The sequence below is a fragment of the Sciurus vulgaris genome, assembly GCF_902686455.1.
Source record: "Sciurus vulgaris genome assembly, chromosome: 15".
Taxonomy (NCBI): domain Eukaryota; kingdom Metazoa; phylum Chordata; class Mammalia; order Rodentia; family Sciuridae; genus Sciurus; species Sciurus vulgaris.
In genome coordinates this window covers 89,300,993-89,327,630 of record NC_136476.1, presented here as the reverse complement: position 1 = coordinate 89,327,630, position 26,638 = coordinate 89,300,993, and the positions used below count along the sequence as shown (strand labels likewise).

The following is a 26,638-nucleotide window of genomic DNA, read 5'->3' as shown; positions in this document are numbered from 1 at the left end:
CGGGACACCAAGGACCTGGGTCCCAACTCACACCCTGACGGTAACAGTATCGCCAAGATAAACAGAAACAGGTGAATTTCATAATATATTTCACTTAGCCCATGATCCAAACGATCACCTCAACGCGCGGCCAACCTACAAACAGAAGCGCTTCACGTCCCTTCTAACTGCTCCGGAGCGGGAGTTCGCTCCGCCCGAGCCCTCCGCCGCCCCAGAGGCTCCGCCGCTGAGGACCACAACTCCCGGCATGCACGCGGCGCGCCAGCACGCACTTCCGGCGCGCCGGCAGGAGCGAGCGCCCGCGGAGAACCACATCTCCCGGCATGCCCCTGCGCGCCCGAGCGCACTTCCGGCGCGGCGGCGACCGCGCGCCCCCGGCGGCTGCGGCGGCGGCAGTCAGGCTACCGCTCGGGCGGCGGCGAGTGACGGGAGGCCGGGCCGACGGGAGCCGGGGCGGGGCGGCGGCGCGGCCCAGCGAAGGAGCGCCCGGCGGCTCGGCCCCGCCCCCGCCCCGCCCGCGCGCCCCGGTGACCTTCACGGGCTCGGGCGGCGGGCGCAGGCCCGGGCGGCGGCGCGATGTTCGTGCAGGAGGAGAAGATCTTCGCGGGCAAGGTGCTGCGGCTGCACATCTGCGCTGCGGACGGCGCCGAGTGGCTGGAGGAGGCGACCGAGGACACCTCGGTGGAGAAGCTCAAGGAGCGCTGCCTCAAGCACGTAAGGCCCGGCCCCGCGGACCCCCGCCCCCGCCCCGGGCCCGGACCCCGACCTCGGCCGCCCGCGCTTCGGCCGTCTCCGCCGGGGGCGGGGGCAGCGCCAGCGCCTCCCGCTCCTTTGCTCAGTACCCTCCTTCCCGACTCGAAAACCTCTGGACGCTATTTCTGAGCCCAGCCGGTCGGTGGGCGAGCGCCAGCCTCCAGGCCAAGCGCTTTACGTGCCTCCCGCATTTAATTTCCACAGCCACCTTCGGGGTGGGATAGCCAAGATGGGAAAACGGAGTCCGGGAGAGGGAAGCCCTGACCCAGAGCAGAGCTCCTGGTTTTCTGGCGTGCGTGCTTGCTTGCTGTTGGGGTGAGGCTTTTGTTTTTGAGTGGCTCCAGCAAGAACTGAGAGTTAGTGTGAGCCCCTTCATTAAGAGGTTCCTTTCCTGCCCCTGCAGAGCCAGCAGCTTGGAGCGATTTCCTGTGGCTTGCCCGCCAGCCTGGGGTTGGCTCCTAGCTGGAGTCACTTAAAATAGCGCCACAGTGGGACAAGAACTGTGGGCTCCTGCTTTTTCTGCGGGGTAAAATTGATTTAGTGGGTCGGTCCAGGACAAGGGTCTCCTCACCGGGAGTACCACTTATGAAGTTTATTCACAGGAAATACTTCTTAGATAGTTAGCTCCTCTGGGTTGCTAATTTTTGGAATTAGTTCTTGGGTCTTTGCCTTTCAGTATAAGGTCAGGTGAGACATCTGTCCACCTCTCAGGCCTGGTGGCCTGCACTTGGTGATGTAGTGTTGCCTGGTAGAATTTAGGTTAAAGGTGGCCACAGCTTTTTAGTGGGGACTTCAGATGAAAAGTTACATACTTAGTCACCAGGTTGCTTGCATTAAAATATGGCTAAGTGTTGTCTCTCGAGGTGAACTTCAGTTATTATTGTAGTAACTGCTTGCAAATAGTGCTTTTCACCCCTCCAGTGAGCCTCATTTTGTGGAGTTGATCTGTAACTGCAGAGGCAGTTACTGCCTTCAGGCCCTTCTGGAGCACAGTGGTTGTGAGTAATGGTGAGTCTTCCTAGAGGTTCACCTCAAGAAGGTGCTCATGCTCAAGGCCAGGTGTGCCTGGAGTGCTTTCTTGATTTTCTCCTGGCCCAGCCTGTGTGATCTTGCTGTCTGGAAGACAACCATGCAGCATGAGCGCAAAGGCTGGGGACCCTGTGAGCCTCTAGGCTGTTAGTGTCAGGTGTTGTTGCTTCTCTAGTCTTGTGTGTTTAAAAACCTCCCTTGGTCTGTGTCCTCCCACCCAGGTTGGGCTCCTTGAGGACTCAATTAGTAGCCCCCAACCAAGGCCAGGCTCAGAGTGACTACAAAACAAACGTGAGGATTAGAAATAAATGAAAACTTATTAACTCAGAACTGCTTAGATATGGGATGTCACCTATATAGGTGTGGCATTTAGTCTAACTCAATAGTGGTATGGATTTGCGTAACCATTACAGTAATATTTTATGAAGGGAGAGGGCAAATGATCCACAGATACTTGCTAATAAGTTTCAGGAGCACTCGGGTTAATTAGACAGCCAATTTCAATATGCTGATTGTTCATGTTACGTATTGTTCTAGTTGGTATTGCTATTATATCATTTGGGATTTTTTTCCTATCATTATCCTCCTTTCAGTTGAGATTTCATTCCACCCTGCAGACTCCCCAGGAGTGGAAGATCTGAGCAGCAGGGGAATTCCACACTGTGAGAGACAACATAGACCATAGGACCACTGGGCTGAGTTCTCAGAAAGTGTCCCACTTCCATCCCACCATTCTGCAGGCAGAGTCAGAATGCAAGAGTCAGAAAAGAGAATTCTCAAGTTTTGCATTTGAATGTTCCCAGAAAATAGCTGCAGCATGTTGTATTGCCTTGGCAGCAAGACCAGGTGTCTTAGCTTTGCCTTGCTGCTCCTGCTTTCCTGTGCATCTTGTGCTGCTGGTGGGTTTTCTGTCCTCTTTCCCCTTTGCCTTAAGAGGGATGGTGTGGACATAGCTCCTGTCCAGTACTTTATCGAGCTTTCTGCTGTATTAAGGAGGGATTGTCATAACTTTTTTTGGAGGGGAGGGAGGTACTGGGGAATGAACCCAAGGGCTACATCCCCAACCTTATTATTTTCTATTTTGAAACAGTCTCACTAGGTCACTGAGGCTGGACTTTCAGTCCTCCTGCATCAGCCTTCTGTGTTGCTGGAATTACAGGCATGTGCCACTATGCCCAGTTTATCAACTGTTAAGGGGATGGATAGCTGTTGTCACCTTTCCCTTTTTTGTTCTATCCACAGTGATTTCACCATGGCAGTCTCTTCCTTTGTGCAGTCCTGGGAGAAGGGGAACAGTAAGCCCTTGTCTGATAGGGGTTAGTAATGTTTAAAAAAAGTGCCACACGTGTGGCATGGTGGAGTTTCCTGTGATACCAGGCTCAGAACAGAGCACCATTCTTGTTAGAATAGCTGCTGAGACTTCCCAGGTCCTGTCATTTTCACATGACAGCATCAGGTGTGAGAGAAGCAGAGGGGTGGCTCCTCTGGGGAGGCCACTGGATGCACAGGGGAGGTGGGCCTCCCTGCCCCAGGGGTGGTCTCTGTTGGGGGTTTCTGCTGCTGTACCCTGGCACGTGCGACAGATGGAAGAAAATGGTCTTGTGTGGCATGGGTGATCCATGCTTAGTTTTGACCCTAGTGTGCAGAATAGTTTTTGAGGAACCAGGATGAGGATTTTTTTTTTTTTAAACTGTTTCATAAACTGACTTGACAAATCAACTAGAATTAGTTGTGAATTTTAGTACTATCAAGAGGCACACACGATATTCTGGGAGCAGAACCTTTGCCAAGTTCAAGGGAGGTGTGGCTTCTGTCCAGCATCATCAGAGGAGAGTGCAGCCTGCTGTTGGCTGGGTTCCTCCTCCTCAACTCTCAGGCCAGTCTGTGAATCTGCATTGACTTCTGAAGTTTTCAAGATACTGTTTTTAAAGCTGTTTTCGGTCCTGGAGACCGACAGACATTTTAGCTACTCTTAAAATGATGGTGTTGAGTGAAGAATGTGCTTCTGTTTCACAGTTGTCTGTCCTGGGTATTTTATGCCTCTGGTAGCCAGGGAGGTTGCAAGCAGGCCTCCAGTGGGGTCTGCCCATGGCTTCCTGACACATCCTGGAAGGCCTGGAGGACCCTGGCACCCTGAGTGTCAGGTGGGCATGTCCTGTAATGGCGCACAACCCCCTTGCAGGCCAGGCCATGCACACAGCTTGCTGCTGGGTGTTCAGAAGGCACCCAGTAAGCTGTCTCACCTGGCTTTTTGGGCTTCTTCCTTTGCTGCTTTTTAGATAATTCTGCCATCTAACCCCGGGGGATCCATAGGAGTAGGAATATAGTTGAAGCCCCTAACTTCATTCTGAATTTTGGGGAGCCTCCAGGCTGGGCTCTGGAAGTGTCTACATGTTCAGATCTAAAGTATAGAAGTGCCACCCGCCTCCCCCAGGCCAGAGTTCTGGCTCATGGGTGTGCACAACTGATAGGTGGGTACTGTCTGTGACATGTGGTGCTGGTGGACAGGGATGGGGTTGGGATGCTCGGTTACAGACCCTGATGAGCATGCTTGGCCCACGAATAGGCACAGTGAACTCGCGTGGTCTTCATGGTTTGTGCGGTCAGCATTGCAGGGCCTGCTATGCATGGTGGCAGGGCAGGACTTCTGTGATCCAGTGGGTGTGTGTATCTGGAGGGTGGCCCACTGCTGTGCTAGAGTGGAGCCTGGCTAAGTAAAGAGAACATCTGCCTGGCCTCTGCCAACCATTAGCTGTGAGATATTTAGATGATATTTCAGGATTGGAAGGATCTTGGGAGAATCTGCTAGGGCTCCCTCCTGGAGCATGGAGTCTGGCCATGGAGGCGGCGTCTCGGGATGTCTGAAAGTGTGGCTGGGATAGCTGGGTGTGCATGAGGACTGTGCTCTTCTGCACATGGCCTGCCCTCCCTGGCTGGGTGAGGATGTTGGGCCCTTCCTCCCTCTGCTGCCCCACCCGTGTGTCTGGGTTTCCAGGTGACATAGACATGACTGTGTGCTTGTTGATCCCGTGAGCTGCCCCAGGAGGGCTGGGAGCTGCGTGCACAGTGTGGCTGTCACTAGTGGGCTGGAGGCTAGGCTGAAGCCATTGTGCTCAGTGCTGTCCTGGGGACATTATGGCTCCCTGGGCAGGTCCTGGTCCTTGCCTCTGGGAAGCCGTTTTCTTTCCTTGCTGTCCTCCATGTCCTTTCACGAAGGAAGGAACTAAGGAAGAAAGAAAAATGAGTGCACAGAACATACCTGAATCTCTAGGCTATCGGGAAACAACAGACTTATTTTCACTTAAAAATTACTTTCCAGACTAAGGAGCTGGTCTGTGTTGCACCACTTACCAGGAGGTGCTGCGTGTCCAAGCTCAGGAGTCTGTGGTGGGTGGGTGCTGAGGTCAGAGACCTGGGATCATGCATCCTGGCATTGCATCCAGCCTCTGGAGACCGGATTCTTTGATTTCATCTCAGCTCTAATGGCTTAGCTAGTAAGAAACTAGTTGATTCCCATGTGGCCTGGGATATCCGGTCCTACATTATTGGCTTTATGACATATTTTCTATTTAGATACATGTTATTTGATTTTTCCCCCCCAGTGTACTCATGGGAGCTTAGAAGATCCCAAAAGTGTGACCCATCATAAATTAATCCATGCTGCTTCAGAGAGGGTGCTGAGTGACACCAGAACAATCTTAGAAGAAAACATCCAAGACAAAGGTAAGCGGCCTTCTAGGAGATGGTGCCCAGAGTCCATGGAGCATGGAACCCAGGAGCCAGAGGCTCTGCCAATATGATGTCCCAGTTCTGAGTTGGATATGAGTTGGGAAACTGGGTCTGCTCTGTTTTATTTTCTTTTTATTAAAAAAAAAAAAAAAAAAAAAAGATGTGTTATGGTGGTATATTTGTAAAAAAACGGCAGAAACCACCAGGTGTGGCGCATAATCCCAGCAACTCTGGAGGCTGGGACAGGAGGATTGAGCCCATCTCAGTGAGACCCTGTCTCTAAATAAAATACAAAATAGGACTGGGGATGTGGCTCAGTGGTTGAGTGCCCCTGAGTTCAATTCCTGGTACCCCCAACCCCCGAAAAGAAGATAAAAAGAGCAGAAACCAGAGTTGAGCAAGCAGCAGACCCCTGAGAACCTAACGTGGACTTTAATTCTGTTTCAAAGCAAAACTGACTCTGGAGTGTCTGCAGGTTTTACCCGTGGCTGGGAGTGGCCATCGTGGGGCTTGGGCACCCGTGCCTGTGTGCTCATGCACACCTCTGCATCGCTGGCCGTGTGGGGCACGCAGGCAGGAAACCCGTGGTTCTGTGCGCCACTTCAAATGGCGACCTTGATTCTGGAATTCTGTTAGGTTGGAAATACTGGAAATATTGACCACAGACTTCCATGGAGCATGATTATCAAGCTCACAGCCAGGTGGATTGTGGCCTGGCCAGGCATCAGGTTATCACTCGGAGGTTTAAGAGCAAACTCTGTGGCCTCACAGAGTTTTTTGAAACGGAACCCACGAAAATGAGAACATTTGAGAGATTCCCATCAGTTCTTTGTGTGCTCATCAGGACTGTGCTATGTCTGCCTCCTGGGCCAATGGTCACCTGTGGTCACCCTGGGTGAGCAGTATGCTGCTCTCCAGGTCTGGGAGCTGTGTGTCAGCCAGCATTTTGCACACACCATGGACACTGAGAGGGGATGGGTTTGCTGGTTTAAGAGGGACCCAGAGGGAACCACAGCTGTTGTCCTCAGGGCATCTAGCACCCTTTATTCCACTTACACTGTGAAACTCTTCCAGCTTGATGTGAATGTTCTTTTTTCCCTAGATGTCCTATTATTGATTAAAAAGCGTGCTCCAGAGCCACTTCCTAAGATGGCTGATGTCTCAGCAGAAGAAAAGGTACGTGTCAGAGTTTGCAGCCAGAGCATTCTTGGTGGAAGTCTCCTGTGCTTGAGACTGTTATGAAGCATTCTCTGTACTAGTTATTCAGCAGCCAGATCACAGCCTATGTGGCTATGAGGGATTCTCGGTCATGCTGAGCCTGTTTAACTGACCTCGGTCTGTCCCTCATATGTGACCAGTCCCAGAAAAGCTGGCCCTGTGGTTTTTGAGATGCAGAGGGGTCCAGCTTGTGTTCTTCAGGTACAGCTCAAGCCTGTGCTGCCATCCAGCTTATCCTCTGCCCTTTCCTTTCTCTCAAGCGGCCAGAGTGGTCCAGCAGAACAGGGTAGGACCATTGCTAACAGACTCCCCCAAGATACAGCCCAGGCTTGTGGAGAGGGGGTACCGCTGTTCTGAGAGGCTATGTTTTGCTGTTCATGTTAATAGAGTGGATTTATAATCTGCTTCTTCCCTTTCACATAGGGGCCTTAGGAAAGCTGTAGGTTATTATGGGCTAGTGGCTGTCCCCAGAGTGTGATCCTTAGGAATCTTCTGGTGAGAAATCTTTTGCAAATGGATCTTTTTCTGCTCTTAACCCAGACTTGCTACTTGACTGTGCCTAGCACAAAGCAGTCCTGTCTTAAAGGGCAGTCACCTTCCTTTAACAACTCTTATCTCAAGGGGCTAGAGTTTCTCACTCCTGCCTGGGACGCCCAGGAACAGTGTTCACCCCAGAGGATGAGCAGGCCAAACTCTTGGGGCTGGGTCCATGACCTGATAGCAGATGAGCTGTTTTGGGATCTCCTCTGGAACCAGGGATGTAGGAGGAGTGCACCAGGCTTCGGGCCCTCCTTATCTTTAGCTGCACCTGGCCAGGGTGTGGGCATAGGCAGGCAGCATGCAGGCAGCCTGCCCCACCCTTCTCCAGTGGACAGACCTGGGCCTGCCCTGGCTTGTCCTGAGCCAGGCCTGCTTCTGAGAACTGTTCCAGGCCTGTTGTTCTCAGATTACAGTTTGGACTGTTGGTGTTCAGGCTCAAAGGCCTGGAGCCTGTATAAACAGTGAGGTTCTGACCTGCCCCACAGTCCCCCAGGCAGCCAGCTTGAAGAATGCAGAGGAGTTCCTGAACCTGCTCATCCTTCTTCACGTGTTGGCAAAATGAAACATATGCTAATCTTTAGTTTTATGGATTAATTTTTCCGAGTGGAGTAACATATATCTAAAAAGTCACATCGTTCTACAGATCTTTTAATAAAGCCTGTAGCTTGCTGTCACACCAGAAATACTTCCTCTCAAGATGCTTTCAGCCGTTGTCTTTAGTGACCTCTTCCTGATTTCTCAGTGGCATACAGGTGTTGCTGTTTCTTGGATTGCCAGTTTAGGCTGCTGACTCCTTCACAGCAGGACGGAGCCCCTGCTTTCTTCACTGCTCTTCCCCCAGGGGTCGGAGCAGAGGATGTCAGTGGTTCCGTTACCATGGTTATTTATTTTCAGGTAGTTTTCTGCCAAGAGAAGGCACATTGAAGTGGGTGCTAGCCTGGTGTGTGCAAGGCCCTTGGTGCATCCCCTGGACTCACCCGACAGGATCATCTTTTAATATGGCTGCTTTTTCTGGAGTTAATAATCACCTTGTCATTTTGCTTTCTGCTTAGATTTTTTTTTTTTTTATCATCACTTCATTTCCTTGACAGAATTGGTGAACCCTCTGAAAATGTGGTTACGTACATTAGGTCATCTGCTGATTCCCTTTTCTCAGAGATTTCCCTCTAGGAGCCTCTGGTCCCTGCATCTGTGTGTATTGTTCACTCCTGCCTTCCACACAGCCAGGTCTTCCTGCTTCTTTCTCCTGTGTTAGAATCGTACGCAGGTTTCCTGTTGCCACCTAACAAATGGCCGTAGATTTACCTCCTTAAGACAACACTCTTCTCTTGCTCATGGTTCATTAGGTCAGAAGGCTCTACTGATCTCTGTGCCTGGGGTATCTAGAGTTGGAATCAAGGTGTCAAAGTACTGGTTCCTCCTGGGGGCTCTGGGGAGTGCCCTGCCTCCAGGCTCTCTGGTCCCTGCTGCATGGGCTGCGGCCCCATTTTCTCACTGGCATAGGCTGGCCTCAGCTCCTGGAGGCAGACTGCACTCCTTGGTCGATAGCCCCTCCATCTTCACAACCTGCCACAGTTTGTTAGGGATTGAATCACTTTTGCTACAAGGAACCCTGTCTTTTGTAAGGGCCTTCGTGTTTAGATCAGGACCACCCCTAGGAGATCATGCTTCTCCTAGAGTTGGCTCTTCACCAGCTGAAACCCTAGCCCTTGGTGGACCCTTCCATGTCCCCACCCCCAGCCATGCGGGGATGCCCCCGGGAGGGGGTGCAGGCTGGTGCACTTCTGCTTGCTGTGGAGTGGAGTGAACCTCTCACTTGCCTCCCTGACTTGGAGCCTGACTTGCTTGTGTCTGGAAGGGAGGTCTGTCTGAAGGCCTTGCGTTCCAGTGGCCTGGTGTGGACTGAGCACCAGCAGGGCACGTTCCCTGCATGTTATCTGCCTTCTCGCTGCTCCGTGTGGCTCCTCTTGGCCCTGCAGGTGCCGCGGTGTTGGGGCTTTACTGCGTGCTCCAGGTAGCTCTGTCCTTCACTGTGCCTGGCACTCTGACTCTGGAGATGGATGTTTGAGTTCCAGGCATCAAGTGCTGGATCCCTTTTGCTGATTTCTGTCCTCACTTTGTGTGCAACTCTGACTTGTGGCTGGCGGGCCTGCTTCCTGCAGGATCCCTTTCCCCGTCTTCTGCATGCTGTGCAGCTCGGGTTGGCGCGCCCCAGCGCCCACTGATGAGCGCAACTGCTGGCCGCTGGTGCTCAGGTGCCCACTTTGCTGCTCTTGTACCTTCCCTGTTCTTATTTGGACTTTTGTGAGAGCATCTTTGATGCGGTCCCTGCACCTGCCCAGCTGTTCTTGCCTGTCTCTTGCCCCGAGAGGCCCTGGAAACCTGTTGCTCTCTGTGCCTGTGAGGCTCACTGTGAGTGCAGTCCCAGACGTCTTGTCCACTTAGCCCACAGCTCTACCTATCCTGCTGGGTCACTGATGTGAATAGTGCCAGGGCTGGACCTCCTGACAGGGCATAGGCGGGTGCTGCTCCTCCCTCCTGGGCCCCTGTCCCTGGCTCAGGACTCTCAGGATCAGTTTCTTCAGGGAGCGGCTGGCTGAGCTGAGGGCTGGAGGAGTGCCCCTCATGGCTCCAGAGCTGGTGCCCTCTTTGGCATCCTCCCTGGAGGTTCTGGGGGGTGGGAGGCCTGCTCCCAAGTTCTCTGCATCGGGCTCTCAGCCGCCATCTCTCCTAGCTTGTTTGTTCCTATCCCTGTGTTCTGTGCGTGTCCGCCCTCCTGGTCCTTCACTCTTACCAGGGAGGCTGTTCTGTCCTCCAGGCTCCTCTGAAGTCCTGGTGCCCCGCCTGCTGCACCTGGGGTGGCTGCTCTGTGGCACCACCACGCCACGCAGGCCTTGTGTTCCTGAGTCCCTTCTGTGCTCTGTCCTGGGGTTGCGCACAGCTTGCCAGGGTGCATGGCTCTAGCTTGGGCAGAGACAGGCCCACGGTGCAGTTTGATGCCTTTGTACTCCTGTGCCCACCTGTGGCTCTCATCACTTTCTGTACAGAAGAAGCAAGAACAGAAGGCTCCAGACAGAGAAGCCATACTTCGGGCCACAGCCAACCTGCCTGCCTGTAGCACGGACCGGGCTGCAGTCCAGACCACCATGAGGGATGTGAGTGCTGTCCCAGAGCGGGGTGGGGGCTGTGCTGAGCACCTGGGGGTCTGTGAGAGAGTCTTCAGATGTGCTTGGCACTGGACGCCCTTTGCAGTCCTAGCCTTTCTGGAGGCTGAGGCAGGAGGATCTCAGGATCCAGGTCATCTTGGGCTTCTTAGGGAGACCCTGTCTCAATAAAGAAAAGAAAAAGTGCTTGGGGAAGCCAGGAAGGGAATTTGGGAAATCTTTATTACTTTTGCAACTTTCCCATCAGTCTCAGATTATTTCAAAATAATAAGTTTAAAGACAACTGGGGATAGGACTGAAAACCCTGTGGTGTGTTAGGTCTGCCCTTTGTGTGGTGAGGCTGTTAGGGAGAAGCCTGAGTGCTCAAGTTACTTTGGGCCAGAAAGTTGTAAGTTAAAAGACAAAATCGTTTGCCATGCCCGTGTGGATGATGCAGGCTGACTCATGTGTCAGCGGGGGCAGGTGGCCAGCCTCTGACCTCATACCATCATCTCTGACCTGAGTGCTCTTGAGACCCTGTCTGCTTTGTCCGCACCCTCTCTTGGGATCTCTTCCAGAAAGTTCTTTGTCACCCAGGGCAGCAGGCATGAGTGTCCTTTCCCTCTGTGTCCAGCCTGGGAACTCACAAAGCCTGGGCTCGTGTGGGGGCGCAGCTGGTATGATCCCCAGGCCTGCCCTGGCTGGAGCTGATGTGGAGGGTCTGAGGGCACCACGCCAGCTCCTTTGTTGTCAGGCGTGGCCAGCCATTTGTGCTCTGGGCAGGTAGAGCCATCGGCACACAGTCCCTCTTCAGCAGAGCCTCTAGCCCTGGCTGACAGTGCCTTCCTCGTGGCCACAGGCTGAGCAGCACACTCTGCTCTTGGGGTTCGGCATGAGATGTTTGTGTGCTGGCCACAAGCCCTGCTGTGTCCATGTGTGCTGGGAGCCCTTCTTCCTGAGGGGGCCTCCTGAGGAGGTGTGGCTCCCAGCCCAACCCTCCTCGGCTGCTCAGGACTCCCTGCCGGGAAGGCAGCCTGGTTTGGATTCAGATTTGGAGTGCTAGGACAGGCGGGGCTGTGGGAGCTCATAGGCTTGTTGACTTCAGAGAAGTGATTTCTTTTCCCCACTGCAGTTCCAGACAGAGCTCCGGAAGATCTTGGTGTCTCTCATCGAGGTGGCACAGAAGTTGTTAGCGCTGAACCCTGACGCAGTCGAGTTGTTCAAGAAGGCCAACGGTACGGGCAGAACCCAGACAGATTGCATGACTCCTACCCACCCTGCTTACCCGCTGCCTCAGAGGACACACCGCAGCCCTGCGCACGAAGCTGAAGAAGTTAGGACTGCGCCTCCCTCAGTGGGTGTGGGCCAGCAGCCTGCTCCTGCATGCACAGCGAGAGCTGGTGCTAGAGCTCAGCCTCTTTGAGGTTTCAGGAAGTCCAGAAGCTCTTGGTGTTGCAGATGTGCCTGCCAAACTCTGGGGCCTGATAACACCCCCTGACGTGGCCGGTCTCCTCTCTCCCCACAGCCATGTTGGACGAGGATGAGGACGAGCGAGTGGACGAGGCTGCCCTGCGACAGCTCACGGAGATGGGCTTTCCTGAGAGCAGGGCCTCAAAGGCCCTTCGGCTGAACCAGTACGTCAGGCCCTTTCCTCCTTCCTGAGATGCTGAGAGCTTGGTCTTGTGGGCCTCCTGGGGTCACATCCTCTCTGCCAGTCAAGCTCACTTCACTCATTGGGTCTTTTCCAATACATGTGTGTTTTTGAGGGGGCCCCTGTAGGTGTACCCCACAGATAGCTTAATTCATTATCTCAAAGCGTGTTTTTATTTTGTTTTTTTTTTTTTTTTGGTATTGGGGATTGAACTTAGGGGCACTCGACCACTGAGCCACATCCCCAGCCCTATTTTGTATTTTTTTTAGAGACAGGGTCTCACTGAGTTGCTTAATGCCTCCCTTTTGCTGAGGCTGGCAAAAGGGAGGCATTGAACTGGGGATCCTCCTGTCTCAGTTTTCCAAGCTGCTGGGATTACAGGCATACACCACCATACCCAGCTTTTTTTGTTTTTGTTCTTTGTAAGTACTGGGGATAGAACCCAGGGCTGCTCTACATTGAGCTCCATCCCCAGCCCTTTTTCATCCCTTCAAGAATCTTCCTAGTTGCCTTGGCTGGCCTCGAACTAGCAATCCTCCTGCTTCAGCTTCCCAATTACCTGGGGTTACAGGTGTGCACCATTGTGCGTGGCTTAAAGTACTGGTGTGTGGTTTTGAACTGCGATCTTGCTGTGTTGCCCAGACCGGTCTTGAACTCCTGGGCTCCAGCATCCTCCTTCAGCCTCCTGAGTAGCTGGGACTGTAGGTTTGTGCACCACTGTACCTAGCTATCTTGAGTTTTAAACTCTTTCCCTGCTCTGGGGAGTGTAAGTCAACTGACAGACCTGTCGATGTTCGCCATGCCCTGTTACAAGAGCTGCGTCAACCCTGCTCCCAGCAGGGACCAGGACTCTCTGTAGTGCTTCTTCAGAGTCTTCAGAATCATGCTTGCCCAGATCTGACACAGAGCCTTCGTAGAGTGGGCGGGCAGAGGCTGTGTCCTATGTGTGCACCTGGACTCTCCCTGTGTGTTTGGTACCCTTGGTTTAGAGCACGGGGTCTGCATGGAAAGAGCCTTGATGGTCAAGGCAAGGCTGTGTGGAGTTCCTGACCCAAGGGGTCACCTGCTGCTGCTGGTGAAGTTGCCTGAAGAGCAGTGTCCCTTCTGTGGTACACGTGGGATGGGGTGCTGTTGACTGGCCTGGAGAGTCAGAGAGTCTCTTGTCCCCTCTCAGCATGTCAGTGCCTCAAGCCATGGAGTGGCTAATCGAGCACGCCGAGGACCCGGCCATTGATGCGCCTCTTCCAGGCCAGGCCTCACCAGCAGCTGCAGGTGCTGCAGCTGCCACTCCAGAAGCTACCGCTGGGCCTAGCGAGGGGGACGAGGAGGCCCGGGACGAGCTCACGGAGATCTTCAAGAAGATTCGCAGGAAAAGGGAGTTCCGGGCTGATGCTCGGGTATGTCTTGTGGGCCACACCGGCTGGTTTGTCCTTTTGCTGTGGCTGTGAGGAGGCTGTGGAAATCTGGGGGGAACCTGCCCAAGGCCACCGTACGATGCCTTCATGGGGTCCAGCTGACTTCTTTCCTCTCAGTGGCCAGTTGACATGGGTCCTCTCCTGGGAAGGTGGTGTGGAGGTTCCTGTCCAGCTGCAGTTGTCAGCCAGCCACACCTGCTATGACCACAGGGCTGGGTGGTCAGTGCCCAGAGAATTGGGGCATCGTGTGGGCTGGTGGACCTGTGAGCAGGGACCTAGGATCTGGGACACGAGGTTGTGCGTGGCCTGGGTGTGGTCTGTGGACTGGCTGCCTGCCACCTTGTGCCTCCCTGTTCCGTGTCCTTGTCTTCCTCTTTGATTAGTGTCTTGAGTCTTCCTGACCCTGTGTTTTCTTTCAGACTGTAGATTGGTATGCTCTGAGTTCTCATTATTCCTGCTATTCAGATTATTATTACTGTTTTTTTGGTATTGGGGATAGAACCCAGAAGTGCTCTAACACTGAGCTGCATTCCCTGTACTTTTTATCTCCAATTTTTATTTTGGGATAGGATCTTGTTAAGTTGCTGAGGCTGGCCTCAAATTTGCAATCCTCCTACCTCAGCCTCCCAAGCTGCTCGATCACCACACCTGACTTTAAATTCTTGCATTTGGTGTAGATTGTTCACCAGTGGGGTTGTTTGTTCCATTGGAATCACATGGCCAGGTCTCAGATGTCCACGCAGGATGGTTCTGAGCAGGGCCTCGGCTGGGAGCCAATCCTTCGATCTGCAGTCCTGGTGGGACCATGGCCACATACTGACTTCCCCATGCAGGCCTACAGAGACCAGACATCTGCCCCTCCTTTCTGGCTGTGCCAGGGTCTCAGTGCCCACTCCACTGTACCTCCAGTGGGCCCAGGTCTGTCTGCTTTCTGCCTAATGGTGCCCCTGCCCCCAGGCAGCCCTGCCCCACTTGCCCTCTCTCACTGTTAGACTTCCTTTTCTGTCTCCCTTGGGATCCCCGTCATGTGAATTCGTCTGTGCAGTTAAGTCTTTTTGTTCTGTTTTGATGTAGCATTCCTAGGATGAGCAGACATCTAATGATCACAGCCCTCCAGGGAGCCAGGTCCGTTTCCAGGTCCTGTGGGGACACAGCCTGGCTCTTGGGCTGGTCCTTGGCTCTGTAGGCAGGTGGGCTGTGTCTTGGTTCTGCCTGGTCCTTTCTGGTTTGCTGCTGTCAGTGCACTTTCATTCCTCGTCTCGGCCTTTTTAAGGTGCAGGTCTCCTCAATTTACTGTGCTCATTGGCTCAGACGCTCTTCCGCCTTTCCTGCCCTTCACCTCCTGTGCTGGAATCCTGCTCAGAGCGCCTTCCTGTGTGGCAACGTGAAGGGTGGGGTTCCAGCACAGCTCGCCAGCCTGTCTCCTGCCCTCTCGTTCCTGCCCCAGTCCTAGATCAGGCAGGAGTCCAGCAGGGCTCAGGTGTTGGTCACTCTGAGAAGGGACTCAAGGCACAGCGGCCTGTGCTGCTTCCCTCCCATCTGGGGCTGGGACAGCCACTGCAGGAGGCACAGGGCCACAGAGGCACCAGCATAAGGACTCTGTCTGCTGCTGCTGCGGAAGGTCCTTCCTGTTGGGCTGGGCTGTGGGGCAGAGGGCTACTGAAGTGTCAGTTGGAAGTGCTGGGCCACTATTTTGTGTACCAAGATGTATGTGAAGAGGGAAAATGGATTTTACTGACACAAACAGAGAAGGCCACCCTGTGCTTAAATTCAGCTCTAGCCTGCAGGCTGTCTACTGAAGATGTGTGGCATGTGCTCTGCCCCTGAGCCACCCAGCTCATGTCTTGTGACTTTGACATCCACATGCTGTGCAGTGGGTGCTTCTCCCAGTATTTGCTTTTAGACTCTGGAATTAGGAACGGTCCAAGAACAAGCACATTCACACTTAAGAGCCTGATTTGGTATTAGATGTTAGATTAATTTTAGTTTCTTTTTTTCCTAAGATATCTAAATACAGCCCTCCTGCCTTTTTTTTGTTTTGTTTTGTTTTGGTACTGGGGATTGGACCCAGGGCTGCTTAACCACTGAGCCATATCCTCAGCCCTGTTTTACATTTTCTTTAGAGAATGTGTCTCACTGAGTTGCTTAGCACCTTGCTTTGTTGAGGCTGGCTTTGAACTAGATCCTCCTGACTTCACCTGAGTACCGGGGCTCACAGGCACATACCACTGTGCTTGACTAAGGCCCCCTTTTTAACAAAGTACTGACATTTCTGTCTCCATTTAAGTTGGGTTTATGAACTTGACCTTTCTCTGATGCTGCTTGTTGGATAACAAGGCCTCTGGGGTGAGCTCCCTGGAGGTTGCTGAGGACGGTATGAGCCACACACTCACTGGGACAAACCTAAAACGTTTGAATACTGGCTGGCCTGCCTTGGGCCCATGTGAGTGCTGTCTGGCTCAGCCACTTCTCCCCTGGCAGCTGGGTTCCCTCAACACCGCCTGGGCCCCGCTCACTACATCACGGCTGGCAGCTCGTGGGCATCAGCTGTTGGAGCCAGTGTGCTCTCCAGTGAAGCTTATGGATGGAGCACTGGGCGGAAGGTCCTCGGTGGCGTCTGGGGAGCCCTGCTGAGGTGCTGGTGATGCCGGCAGGGCTCACGGTGCTGCTCCTCCCGTGCGTGGCGTGACTGGCTCTGTGTTCCCTCTAGGCCGTCATTTCCCTGATGGAGATGGGCTTTGATGAGAAGGAGGTGATGGACGCCCTCAGAGTGAACAACAACCAGCAGAACGCTGCCGTGAGTACCAGGCAGGCGCCTGTGTGCTGTCCCCACTCGTACATCAGCCATGTGCTGCGCTTTGTGGATCCCACACACGATAGGTCATGCAGCTTCCATGTGAAATGTTGGGGCAGGTGGTTCAGATGTTATACAGTTTTGAAAATACTGAGAAAATTCTGGGCCTTGCCTTGCTGAGAAGGCTGCCTGTGTATGTGCACGCTGTGGAGGAGGAGCGTGCATCTTGCTAGTTTATTGGTGAAACTAACATTGAGTCCCATCCGTGGACTTCTGCTGGGCGCTCTGCCCCAGGCAGGCTCAGTGGTGACCTGGGGTTCCCCCACTTGTGGACAGAGTTGAGGCAAAGACAGCTGAGACAGGTGATGAGGCTGTATAACCAGATGGACTTCCAGCTTGTTGGCTCTGGAGAAAGGCAGTCATGCGGGGTTCCTTCCCTAGAACAAAGTGGGGTGTTGGGGGCTCTGCTAGCACCCATGTTTGGTAGTCAGACTGCTAAGAAAGCCAGGCTGGCAGTTCTTCTCTTTGAACTGCCTGACGTGTAGGCCCTGATGTGCTGGGTTTATTCACGCTGGGTTCCTTACAGCCAGAGTGGCCGCAGAGAGCACAGCGAGAGAGCCAGGGCCACCAGCTGCCTTCCTCCATGGCAACGGTGTTTGAGGAGCTAACGGTTACTCTGCTGTTTTGGGTTTGCAGTGCGAGTGGCTGCTGGGGGACCGGAAGCCATCCCCTGAGGAGCTGGACCAGGGCATCGACCCCAACAGCCCTCTCTTTCAGGCCATTCTGGACAACCCGGTGGTGCAGCTGGGGCTGACCAACCCCAAGACGTTGCTTGGTACGTGTGCCTTCTCTGCCCCTCACTCATGCAGCGCCTTGGTGCCTGCTGCCCAGATTGGCGTCCTGCAGGCACTGCTGCCTGAGTCACTGGAGGGCCGGGGAGTTGGGCTGTGAGGGATGGGACAGGTTCCTGCAAGGGCAAGTCCGGGTAGGCAGCGGCTTGAGTAGGAACAGACCCAAGGAGGTACGGTTTTGACTTTTGCCTTTTGTTTACAAGGGACAACTTTGTTAATTTACTTCTGTTGATATGTAGACATGTGCAAAAAATGTATGTGTTTGTAATTTTAAAGACTAACAAGTCCAGCTGGGCAGTGTGGCACGCCTATAATGCTAGCAAATCAGAAGGCTGAGATAGGATTGCAAGTTTGTGGCCAGCCTCAGCAAGATTCTGTCTCAGAAAATCAAGAGGTCTGGGGATATAGCTCCGTGGTTAAGTGCCCCTGAGCTCAACCCCCAGTGCCAAACAAAAATAAGTCTGATAGCCACATATCTGCCATTTAGCAAAAATAGTACAGGTGTCCCTTGGCCTCCCTGGGGATTGGTCCCAGGACCCCCCTAGATCCCAGAGTCCACAGGCGCTCAGTTTCCTTACACACAATGGCACATCTTCCACACTCTCAGTGGTCTCTGGCTTGCTCACAAGCCCTGTGCCATGCTGTGCTACCTGAACTGTCGAGGCTTGGATAAGGAGGGACATCTGGGCCTTTTAGTACACAGTTCTTTCTCTTGAGTATTTTTGACCCTCGTTTGGTTGAGCCCATGGAGGCCCAGCCATTGCAGGCCCCTAAGCCGCGGGGTGCCATGCATCATTGTCCTTTGCTGAGCTGCAGACTCTTGCCATGCTGTGTTTCCCCGTCAGTCCAGCAGGTCCTCCTGCTTCTGTGGTGACCCTGCCAAGGCACCTGTGTGACCTCTTGTGGCCAGTTGTGTCGCCCAGTGCTGTGCCATGTTGGTTCCCTCTTCCACCATCCATGGTACCTGGGTTGCTTTCCGCACATGGTGCTGCTCTGAGCCTTCTTGGCCCCGCGGCTCCCTAGGGGCAGCAGCCCTGGGTGGCCATTGGGGGAGCCGCCTGGTGGACAAGAGGGTATGGTAGAGCCTGTGGCCACTGCTCCCTGGCCTGAGGCGGAGCTCCCATAGCAGGACCTGGGCCGCCAAGGGCTGCTGCTTGCTTGGCCCCTTTTCCTGTGGGGCTGTTTTCTCCCCCACATCATTTGGAAAGCCCTTCAGGTCCTCGCTTTTTTTTTTTTTTTTTTTTTTTTGGTACCAGGGATTGAGTCCAGAGGTGCTTAACCACTGAGCCACAGCTCAGTCCCTCTTTATTTTTTAGACCTAAGTTGCTGAGGCTGGCTTTGAACCTGCGATCCTCTTGCCTCAGCCTCCCGTGGTGCTGGGACCATTGGCGTGGCCACCATTCCTGGCCCAGCTACATGTTTCAGGTGTCACTTTGTCTTAGACTTCTTCCCACCAGCTGGTGAGTGTGAGTCTCCTGTTTGGACAAACGAGAACCTTTCTTTCCTGTCATGACCCTTTGAGAGAAAGCTGAGGAAGGCCTCTCTGGCCTGTGTCCCAGAGCTTTGTGCGCTCTCCTCTGGTGCAAGACCTGTGTGTGACTGAGAGGACTTTCCTTCTTGCCAATCCTAAAATGTGAGGCTGTCTTTAGGGAGTTCATTTTCCTCAGTGGGCCCTTCCACACTGAACCTGTCTCCCCATCTCTCCTGCTGTTTGTAAACCTTAGGAGATTAGCATTTGCTGCCCTGGGGTCTGCCCAGGGCACATTTTCCAGCGAATTTTCTTTAGGTGCTTCACTGCAGATGTTGCTGTGTCTGGGTTGGTTTTACGTCATATCCAGTCGGATAAGGAGGCTCTGCTTTCTCTCAGGTCTGGGTGCTGAGTGTCTGGTGTGACCTGTTGAGACCCTGGCTGGCTGGCGATGTTGCCACTTCCTGCCGTTCCTGAGGCAGCTGCCCAGAGTCAGTCTGCACGCAGGGCCTCAGTCAGAGTGCCAAAGTGGGCGTGTGGGCCACTGGTTGTCGGGGGCAAAGTGCCCACACTTGGTCCTGCAGGACTGAGTCGGTTGTGGTAGTGGGCTTGTGGCTCACTGCCTGGAGCTCTGTGCAGCAGGGCCAGGTGCTGGCCTCACCAGACCCATGTGCCAGGCTTTGCAGTGCCACCGTGCCGGCTGCTCTGTGGGGGCCTGTCTCTGTCAAGCATGAGTCAAACATTGCTGATAGGAATTTTTAAATGATGTTTATGTTTCAGAAGAAATACAGTGTTCAGAATAGAGAATTTGGGAACTGAAGGGAGGATTGTGGAAGCAGGTTGGAGCCACTTTGCAATGCCCCTCACAGTGGTGTGTTTCCTTCTGAGGCTTGGTGGCCCCTGTGCCCAGGTGGCAGAGGTCTCCAGTGGCTTTTCTTGTGCCTCTTGCTTTCATATCAGTTTGATGCCCTCTCTTTCCTTACAGTTTGAAAAATAGCACATTTGAGGGGCACATACAGTTGATTCTGATTTTTAGATGTGTTTAAGTTATTTTAAGTAAATATTGTTCCCTTATTTCTGATCATCTGGATGCTTTGGGGCCTATTTCTGCAGAAATCTCTCTTGGGACCCATTGTTTGGGTGCAGTCCGTGTTTCCCAAGGATGAGCAGCTTGACATCAGATGGCCAAGGTGGCGACTGGCACACCTTCAGCTGCTGCTCTACCAGCTACTTGCTGGTGCCACCAGTGTGGTCCCCGTGTCCATTCAGGAGAGCCAGTTGCTCTAACTTGCATTACTCCCCCTCCCCACACTAGGGATTACAACCAGGGGCTTAGCCACTGAGATGTACCCCCAGCCCTTATTTTTTATTTTGAGACGTGGTCTCATGATGAAGTTGCTGAGGCTGGCCTTGAGCTCACAACCTCCTGCCTCAGCCTCCCAGCTGCTGGCCACCACGGCCTGTGCACTCACAGTGCTTTTGCTTGTTAGTGTTGTACACGTTCAAGGGGCTGCAGCCCCTGTGAATTGCCATGCATGTCCAGTGTCCTTTCAGTTGGGTGCTCATCTTGGAGCTCTATGAATAGCTTATGTTGCGAGCTGCACCTTTCCTTCCCTGCTACCTGGTGTGGTGACGAGATACCAGGACCTGCGGGGTCCTCAGAGGATCCCCATTTGCCAGTTTATCACGTGTGACTCTGCACGCTCCTGTTCAGCACTCTGGTTCTTCTGGAGCTTATTTTTCTGTTGCGGGGAGGCAATGGGAAGTGAAGTTCCCTATTTTTTTGTAGTGGGGAGGCAGTGGGAGTGGGGTACCTAGTCCTTGCTTCCTGTATCAGATGCCACCCTGACCTCAGAGTGTGTTCTCACAGCCCCACCATGCCTTTCTGGAGCCTGAGATTTTCACCTGTTTTGCAGAGGGTTTTGAGCAATACATCAGTGAGTTGGTGCTGGGAGGTCATCGTGTCTTGCCTGATGCTGAGTGGCTGCGGGTTGCTGAGGCTAAGCATCACTAATGGGAAACTAAATGCTTCAGATTTTGGAGCATTAGGGATGCTTGTCTGGTGAAGCCTCTGCAGATAACTCTAAACCCAAGCCAGGTGTGGTGGTGCCCACACCTGTAATCCCAGCAACAGGGGCTGAGGCAGGAGGATCTCAAGTTCGGGCCAGCCTAGGGGACTAGGGACTAGGGATATGGCTCAGTATCAAAGCTCCCCTGGGTTCAATCCATACTATCAAAACAAACAAACAAACAAAAAATATATATATATTTTATAAAGCTGGCAGCCCTAAATCTGAGCCATTTCTGGTCCCAGGACTCCAGATGAGGACTACCCCTGCTTGGTTTTTTCCCCCGACCCTTGGATGTGGACATGGGTCATCCTTGTTGAGGTGGCCAGGCCTGGCACAGGCCATCTGACTCAGGTGGAGTTGGGGTGACTGTCCTGCATGGCTGGGTCATTGGACTTTTTGCCAAAAGGCGGCCCTGGCTTTGGGAACAATTTTATAAAACTGTTGAGAGTCAGAGTTTTGATATTGAAGAAGTGCTATGTTATATTTTTGGTTTTGCCTGTGTGTTTGCAGTGCTGGGCTGCACAGGGCCGTGCACAGCTGGATGAGTGCTCGCCCCGAGCCTCACCCCAGCTCTTCCATTACCTTTTTGATGTGCTGGGTTTTGTTTTGTTTTGTTTTTATTTTTTTATTTTTGTAGTTGTAGATGGACACATTATCTTTATTTTATTTGTTGACTTTTATGTGGTGCTAAGGATTGAACCCAGTACCTCACACATGCTAGGCAAGCACTTTGCCACTGAGCCCCAGCCCCTGATGTGCTGTTTTTTAAAAAATAATTTTCCAAAGATTAAAAGTTAGAATTTTCAACTCAGTGATGCTTAATTTGCAGCAGGACCTTTGTGCCTGCATCTGTTATTTTCTTAGTGTGGGGTTGCAGGCTGAGATGATTTTTTGCGTCTTGATAGTTGCTGCCAGATGCTGTCCAGAGGCAGGGTGCTGTGAGCACACAGGTGAGCCACACCCTGCTGCATGGAATAGCAGCCTTCTGTTCTCAGATCTGCCGTTTGGGTCACCATTGGATACTGTTCAGTGGAATTTTGGTCTGAGAATTAGCATCGGCAGTGAGTTTTTTGTTTGTTTTTTTTTTTTTTTTTTGGTTCTGGGGATTGAACTCAGGGGCACTTAACCACTGAGCCACATCCCCAGCCCTTTTTTAAATTTTTATTTTTTAAAACAGGGTCTTGCTAAGTTGCTCAGGGCCTTGCTAAGTTGCTGAGGGTGGCCTTGAACTTGGGATCCTCCTGAGCCCTGGGATTACAGGTGTGCGCCCCCCTCCTGGCCTTGCAGTAGTTCTGTGTGGCCCTTTCCTCTTTAAGAGGCAGTCACGAGGAGTGTCTCCCTCACGCTGGTTGGCTTCTGGGAGCTGGTACTCAGCTTTACTGTCTGTCCACAGCATTTGAAGACATGCTGGAGAACCCACTGAACAGCACCCAGTGGATGAATGACCCAGAGACTGGCCCAGTCATGCTGCAGATCTCTAGAATCTTCCAGACGCTGAATCGCACGTAGGTGGCATTGCCCCTTTCACCTGTCCAGCTGCAGCAGCCTCCCTAGGCACAGAGCAGAGGGCAGGGGGGCCTTGCCTGGAACGTGCCCTCAGCACCAGGCCTGGATTGCTAGCGGCCCAGCTGCTCTCCCTCCCTGACCTTACTGCCTATGAACTCCTGGACGGTAAGGCCACGTTCTTAGCTCCTGACAGGTGTTCACAGGAAGTGGCTGTTGCACTGCAAGCCAAGCGATGGCCTCCTCTCCAGAGTGCTGTAGTGGCTCTGAAGTGTCGACCCCAGGCGTGGGCTGTCATCTGAAAGAAGGCCTGCTGTAGTCCAGTGTTGTCACCTGCCCAGAGGGACTCTCAGATGGCTCCTTTAATAATAAAGCCCTTTCCTCTTTTCTGCCTCGGCTCTTGCAGTGCTCCGAGGACCCTGGGTGTCTTCTGGATGTCCGCATTCTCACAGGCTGGGCGTGTGACTGCCTGCCCCTGGGGCAGCTGTCTGTGCCTTCAGTTCCCTGGGGCTCTTCTGGACATGTTTTGTTGGCAGATCTCATGTCGGGTTTCAGGGCCCAACGTGCTGGAACCAGCTGGTGGAAGCAGGCACCACAGCCACTCTTGCCACCAGCCACCATTGCTTCCTTCTCTTAGACATCATCTGTGTTTTAAAATGAGAACGAGAGTTTTCCTTTCTGTCAACTCTGCTCTGCTCTTCTCGCAGCAGGTAGTTCTCAGGTGTGTTTCAAACTTCCTCCACAAGTGCTCTGCACTGGGTAGGAGCCTCAGCTGAGCTCCTGTTCCACTGTAGCCAAGTCAGGGTACTTTAAAATTTGCTGATCTGAAATCAGCTATTCCCTGCCCTGCCACCAGCCCCTTGCCAGTGGGGTTTGGCTCACTGTGAGTCTTCTGCTGCTGGTCACACATTTTGGTAGATGTTGGGGCTGGAAAAGAACATTGTCCTGTGGGTTAGTCATGCTCGAGAAGTCTGTGGGACCCCCTCTGGGCTGTGTGCTCTCCGCAGGATCTGTGTTGGGGGCCAAGTTCCTACAGGGACATAAACACCATGAGATAGACATGTGGCCAAGCTGATAACCACCCATGTGGTGACCTGCCCTGAGAAGTTGGCACAGTGTCCTCTGGGGTCTTGTTTCGGCTTCTCACTTGTTGGTGCGTCCTCCTCCAGCCTTATGCTTTCCCTGGCCCACTCTCAGGCCTTCAGATGCCTGGGGCTGTGTGATATGTGTTCTTTCCCTAATCCCAACCTCTGGTGATTATGGATCTGTGTTCTAATCTGGGTGGGGTTTTTTTAATTTATTTATTTATTTATTTTTTTGGGGTGCTGGGGATCGAACCCAGGGCCTTTTGCTTGCAAGGCAAGCACTCTACCGACTGAGCTATCTCCCCAGCCCCTGGGTGGGGTTTTAATACACTATGGAGTTCAGGGAAGAGCCACCATGGTGGCCAGTGGCTGCCAGTGGCTGGGGCTTTGAGCAGTAATCCTGCTGTTCTGTGTGCAAGGTCTACATGCCTGCCTTAGTTGCTGGAGGGTGCCGCAGGCCAGCATCTGGTGCCTGCATGTGGTATGGAGCCCCTGCACGGCCTGGTGTGGATGTCTGTGTCCTGCAGGCCTTGTTTAGGGCCAGGGCGCATCTCAGGAGGCTAATATAGGGGTGGGTAGACTGTGGAGGCCAGCATTGTACACTTGGACTTGAACTGGGAATTGAGTTCAGTGACCAATGATACTATTTGAATCCGCTTATTGGTCATAGTGACGCAGAGGAAGAACAGGTAGCCAGGTGACCTCTGAACCGGTTGGGATGGGATGATTGGCTCTTGAGTCGTGGCTATTGGTGGTGAGGTATGGGCGTGGGCCTGGGGACGCTGATGCCTGTGCCTGCACAGACAGGCCAGCACCCATTTACCCTTCACATGACACCTGCCCATGTCATTTGGCGCTCTTGCTCCACCATTGTCCTTTGGGGCTTGAGAGCTGGTCTTGCCTGTGCAGGCCCCTGGGCTCCGTTTCAGCTGCTGGGGGCTCCAGGGAGGACTAAATGCCAAGAAGGCTGAGGGGTCTATGGCCTCTGCTGCATCCCCAGTTCTGGGACTGGCAGCCTTGGTGGCAGTGGAAATACTCAAGGAGCTGGTGGATGGAGGCAGGGAGGGCCAGGGACACCTGGGTGCCACAGATGGCAAGGCCCACCTTGTTGCCACCGTGGTGTGACATCAGGGCTGTGGCTCATTTGGGCCCCTGAGCTATGGGGTTTCCTCCCAAAGTTTACTTTCACACTTGCCACATCAGGCCTGAAGTGTGGTTATGGTGTGATGGCTCATTTAAGAAACCCGGTGTGTTTCATCACGAAGTACTCACTTCTGCTAGAGACACTTCTAATGGTGGTCTCAAAACACCGGGCAGGCACATCTGGTTTCGGTTCTGCACACGTAGACTTAGAAGTTAGAGGCCTGGAGATGTTTGCCATGGGGTGGAATAAGAGGCGCTTGGGGTGCAGGACAACACACTGGCTCCATGGGGTCTGTCAAATCAGTTATGCAAGTGCTGGCACAGGCCTCTCATCCCAGTGGCTCAGGAGGCTGAGTCTAGAGGATCACAAATTCAAGGTCAGCCTGGGCAACTTAGCAAGATCCTACTTCAAAATAAGAAAGAAGGGTTAGGGATGTAGCTCAGTGAGAGAACACCTCTGGTTCAGTCCCCATCACCCCCAAGAAAAGCCTGCAGGAGCCCATATCCCTGGGAAGGTCCTGCCTGCTCTGGGTGTCAGTCTCCGTCGGCCTGCCTCAGCTCATTAAGAAGCACAGTGTCTTAAGTCTGCCTTCTTCGTTCAAGTGGCTGAGCCTCACCCACCTTTCCCAAAGGGCCTGTTATTCATCTGTAGACTCGAGGACCTGGAACGCAGAGCTCTGGCCCAGCACAGCCCTGGATGTCCTGCATGGGGCTGGGTCAGATTGGGAGAAGTCTTAGGCAGATTCAGTGCTCAGCTCTCCTGGAGGGTGCAGAGTCCAGTGGAGTGCTAGAAGGAGGTACTAGTACTGAGGCTTGGTATGACTTGTGCAGGAAGGGCCTGAGGGTGCTGGGTGCCTAGTGCCCATATGCACCTCACCGTGGGCTGGGTGTCCAGACAGGTACCCCATCAGCTGCAGAGCCACCCAGGGGGAGGGAGGTGGCTCAGAAAACCCCTGCAGATATGAGGTGCAAAGCCCAGGTGGAGAGTGAAGCCGGAGGATGGGAGGATCTGGAGGTGCAAGGGGAGCAGACCAGGATTTTGTGCTCAAGACTGGGGGCCTGAGGGGCCCCAACAGCAGATGTGGGCCAGAGATGGGGTAAGGGTTCTCTCCATGAGCTAGGCTAGAGCCTCTGAGCAAGGGACTGGCCTCGGGAGCAGTGTCACCTGTCCCTACCCTCCACGCTTCCTGGGCACAGCTGTCAGTGTGACAGTGCATTAGAACACTACTGTGGGCTCGCGTATGATCCAGAGCTGGACACGAAAGTGGGGTTGCAGAGGGATGTTTTTACATCAGTGGTCACAACAGGAGCTCAGAGTTCTGTGGCACAGTCCACATGACCACGGAGGATGACAGGTAAGTGGCGTGTGGCCCAGCCACACATGGGATCCCTTGGACTCAAGCACCTGTCCTGAGCCTCAAGGACATGATCACAGGACAGGTACTGTGGGATCCACTTATGTAAGGTCCCCAGAGTCACCAGGCCATAGAGACAGGAAGTGGGGTAGAGGGTGCCAGGGGCTGGGCAGTCAGTTTATGGGGGCAGAGCTTCTGTTTGGGTGGATGCAGAGTTGAGATGGATGGTGGAGACAGCCACACGACAATGTGAGTGGACACTTAAAAAGTCAAGATGAGCCGGGCATGGTAGCACACACTTGTAATCCCAGAATCGGGAGGCTGAGACAGGAGGATTGCAAGTTCAAGTTCAGCCTCAGCAATTTAGTGAGGTCCTAAGCAACTACTGAAATAAAAATAAATAAAAGTGGCTCAAAATAAAAATGGCTGGGGATGTGGCTCAGTGGTTAAGGGCCTTTAGGTTCAATCCCCAGTACCAAAAAAACAAGTCAAGATTTTACACATTCTATGCCATGTATATTTAGCCACAGTAAGAGGCAGCACTGCCATCTCGCATCCCTAAAGCTCCCTGGACAGCTGTGTGCAGGAGGCATCTCCCTGTGTCCTTCAGTGATACTTGGCAGAGGGATGAGGAGGCCTGACCCACAGCAGCGGGGACTGGAGAGGCAGGGCTGGGCTGGCTGCAAGGGACAGCTTCCCTCACAGACACCCAGGACGAGCTCCACTGGCTGCTGGCCTGTCCCTCTTGCCTGTTTCCTTCTGGCCAGGCTGGGTGACCCAGCAGTCCGCAGGCTGGCAGTGCTCCCTGGGATGGGCACAGGGGCAGAGGCTGAGGTGGGGCTGGGTGATGGCGACCACTGAGATGTGTGGGCACAGATGCAGTGTAGGT

The 26,638-nt window shown here is 53.4% G+C and overlaps 1 protein-coding gene across 2 annotated transcripts; it reads left to right on the top strand.

The window, feature by feature from the left end:
• Positions 1 to 362: 362 nt before the first annotated feature.
• UBAC1 (UBA domain containing 1) lies at positions 363 to 22,555 on the top strand. 2 transcript variants are annotated; one of them, XM_079112536.1, is made up of 11 exons: positions 363 to 714; positions 5,385 to 5,505; positions 6,614 to 6,687; positions 10,317 to 10,424; positions 11,545 to 11,647; positions 11,938 to 12,046; positions 13,238 to 13,460; positions 16,189 to 16,275; positions 16,969 to 17,107; positions 22,057 to 22,168; positions 22,363 to 22,555. In XM_079112536.1, exons 1-11 carry the CDS (start codon positions 577 to 579, stop codon positions 22,466 to 22,468), a joined length of 1,320 nt encoding a protein of 439 aa, XP_078968662.1. In that variant the 5' UTR covers positions 363 to 576; the 3' UTR covers positions 22,469 to 22,555. The 2 variants fall into 2 exon arrangements, with proteins under 2 accessions (XP_078968662.1, XP_078968663.1); XM_079112537.1 differs by having other exon boundaries at positions 364 to 714; positions 22,353 to 22,555.
• Positions 22,556 to 26,638: the final 4,083 nt, after the last annotated feature.

What these genes read in the sequence shown, in the direction of transcription:
- UBAC1 (XM_079112536.1), top strand. Translation starts at nt 577, where the DNA reads ATGTTCGTGCAGGAGGAGAAGATCTTCGCGGGCAAGGTGCTGCGGCTG. An exon ending in AGGAGCGCTGCCTCAAGCAC is followed by an intron (nt 715 to 5,384) that starts GTAAGGCCCGGC and finishes TTTCCCCCCCAG; the next exon opens with TGTACTCATGGGAGCTTAGA. An exon ending in CAACCCCAAGACGTTGCTTG is followed by an intron (nt 17,108 to 22,056) that starts GTACGTGTGCCT and finishes GTCTGTCCACAG; the next exon opens with CATTTGAAGACATGCTGGAG.